Source organism: Lactuca sativa, chromosome 6 (genome assembly GCF_002870075.4).
Source record: "Lactuca sativa cultivar Salinas chromosome 6, Lsat_Salinas_v11, whole genome shotgun sequence".
NCBI classification, from domain to species: Eukaryota; Viridiplantae; Streptophyta; class Magnoliopsida; order Asterales; family Asteraceae; genus Lactuca; species Lactuca sativa.
The window spans coordinates 97,643,084-97,645,969 of record NC_056628.2 but is presented as its reverse complement, the minus strand read 5'-3'; the positions used below and the strand labels follow the sequence as shown (position 1 = coordinate 97,645,969).

Genomic DNA, 2,886 nt, shown 5'->3' with positions numbered 1-2,886 from the left:
GTGACTAGTGTTTCGTTCAAAGTTTAATTTACATAATATTCACAGTTTAAATTTTATATATTTTATTTAAAATTAGAGAAAATCATATATGTGTATAATGTTTCTTTCTTCACATATTTCATAAGCAAACACAAAACTAATTCATAAAAAAAAATCACAATTTAATACAATCAATTCAAAAGCTTAATACATTCAATTCACAGTTTAATACACAAAATTCATAGCTTAATACAATAAATTCACAGTTTAATACATAAAAACTATATATTCACAGCCATATTCTCAACTTAAAACTCACATTTATACATTCATATTTGGAGGAATGTTTGTGTATTAAATTGTAAATTTATTATATTAAGTTGTGAATAAAATCTACAACTTAATACACAAAATTCATAATTTAATACAATACCTTTACAACTCATTGGCAAGTATAATCTCATATTTCAGTTTATAAATAGCTCGTTCACAGTTTAACACATAGATAAATTATCACTTATTTTAGAGGCAAACATCAAAATAAAAACATATACATGACTCATAAAAGATGATAACTTATCTTAAATCAACGAAGAAGATGAAGATGAAGATGGTAGCCCTAACTCGTCGAGTAGAGGCCAGATGGGACGCGGGATTTAAATGGTCTACTCAACGTGTCGAAGCCTGGACTCGACGAGTAGGTCTGTTAGGAGGAAACCCTATTTTCGGGGTTTTGCACCCTATTTAAGCCACTTATGTGATCTTTGGCACGATCAAGGAGGGCATTCTTGAGCTTTTGGATGAGAGGTTGATGCTTTCTGCACTGAGGTGGCGGTCATGATGGGGTCGTGCACACTGACTTTCAGGGAGTTCAGGGCTTGTGGAGCTCCCGACTACCATGGGGCTCGGGACCCCATTGCGAGTAACAGATGGCTGGCGGATGTCGCCAAAGCGTTCCGCACTAGCAGATGTCCCGAGGGGGACAAGGTTAGGCTTGCGTCCTGTCTTCTGAAGAACATGGCACGTGACTGGTGGGAGGAGGTTGGGAGAGCCATTGGTGATGATAAAGTGTTGGATGCGATGGCTTGGAGTGATTTCACGACCAGGTTCAGGGATGAGTTTGCACTTGTGATTGAGGTGCAACAGTTAGCGAGGGAGTTCTAGGATCTTGAGCAGACTACTGAGACTGTGGCGAAGATCACAGCCAAGTTTAGGGAGAGGGCCCTTCTTGTTCTGCAATACATGGCGAACGACAAGATGAAGAAGTCCCTGTATCATGAGATGTTGCGGAGTGATATCCACCAGTTTGTGAACCGCTCCAGCTGCAATATGCTGGAGGACATGATTGCGAGGGCTCGTGAGAGGGAGATTGATTTAAAGATGGAGAGGAAGAGGAAGCTAGATTCGGTATCTGGCATGGAGGGCTCGGGCAAGAAGCCCAAGATAGATTCCCGAGGGAAGGGCCAGCAGGGTCGAGGCCGTTGCGGCAAGTGTGGTAGGTTGCACGAGGGGACGTGTAGGGCGGGGAGTTCAGGCTACTTCAAATGCGGCCGAACAGGACATGTGAGCAGGGATTGTACTGCTACTTCTACCACTATTACCACCGCATTATATGATATGATTTGCTTTCAGTGCAATCAGAGGAGCCACAAGAGGTCTCGGTGTCTGAGTTTAGCAGCAGTAGGGAAGGTGACGGCACTCACCCCTGCTACATTGAGGATTACAGACGGTCGTCAATGTCGGGCTGAGGCACCAGTGATGAAGAGCAGAGCCTTCCAGTTGACAACAAAGGAGGCACGAGCAACTCCTGATGTGTTTATAGGGTCGTTCTTAGTGAACGGCATATCAGCCATGGTACTGTTTGATTCGGGTGCTACCCGATCTTTTGTGTCCCTCGCACTTAGCAAGCGGTTTAGTAGAGCTCCAAGGGAGTTGGATTGTCCATTCGATGTAGAGATAGCAGATGATAGGACCGTCAGGGTCACGACGGTTCATAGAGGATGTACGCTACTGTTATTTGATGAGTAGTTTTCAGTGGATTTGGCTCCTATTCCCCTGCGAGGGAATAAGGTTATAGTTCGTATGGACTAGTTGAGCCCCAATGGCTCAGTGACTGACTACGAGAAGCAGCTAGTGAGGGTTTGCACTCCTAGTGGGGGAGTGTGAGTTATTCAGGGTGAGAGGCCACAGCGTGGAACGATTCTCTGTTCAGCAGTGAAGGCGAGACGCCACCTTCAACAGGGTTGCGTCGGATATGTCGCCTATGTCATAGATACCGGGGAGAAGGGTAAGGTGGCAGTTGATGATGTACCGGTAGTGTGAGAGTACCCGGACGTATTCCCAGAGGATTTACCTAGGATACCTCCGTAGAGACAGGTTGAGTTTAGGATTGACCTAGTTCGTGGTGCGGCTCCGATAGCCAAGGCACCATATCGACTGGCTCCTCCCGAGATGCAAGAGTTGTCTACGCAAATGCAAGAGCTGCTAGACAAGAGTTTTATCAGGCGAGCAGTTCACCATTCGGAGCCCCGATCCTATTGTGAATAAGAAGGACGGGTCACATCGCATGTGCATAGACTACCGGGAGCTGAACAAGGTAACGGTGAAGAACCGTTACCCACTTCCGATGATAGATGATTTGTTTGATCGGCTTCAGTGAGCATCTTGGTTCTCCAAGATTGATCTACAGTCAGGGTATCACCAGATGCAAGTCAGAGATGACGATGTGCAGAAGACAGCTTTTAGGACTTACTATGGTCATTATGAGTTTGTGGTGATGCCGTTCGGACTCACCAATGCTCCAGCCGCGTTCATGGACCCCATGAACCGAGTGTGCAAACCGATGCTGGATTGGTCTGTAATAGTATTCATTAATGACATCTTGGTTTACTCAAAGACTCAGGAGCA

General features: G+C 45.1%; 1 protein-coding gene across 1 annotated transcript; it reads left to right on the top strand.

The window, feature by feature from the left end:
• The first annotated feature begins 1,221 nt into the window (after positions 1-1,221).
• On the top strand, positions 1,222-2,007 carry LOC111879616 (uncharacterized). The gene has a single exon (XM_023876079.1). The coding sequence runs from the start codon at positions 1,222-1,224 to the stop codon at positions 2,005-2,007; it is 786 nt and encodes a 261-aa protein (XP_023731847.1).
• Positions 2,008-2,886: the final 879 nt, after the last annotated feature.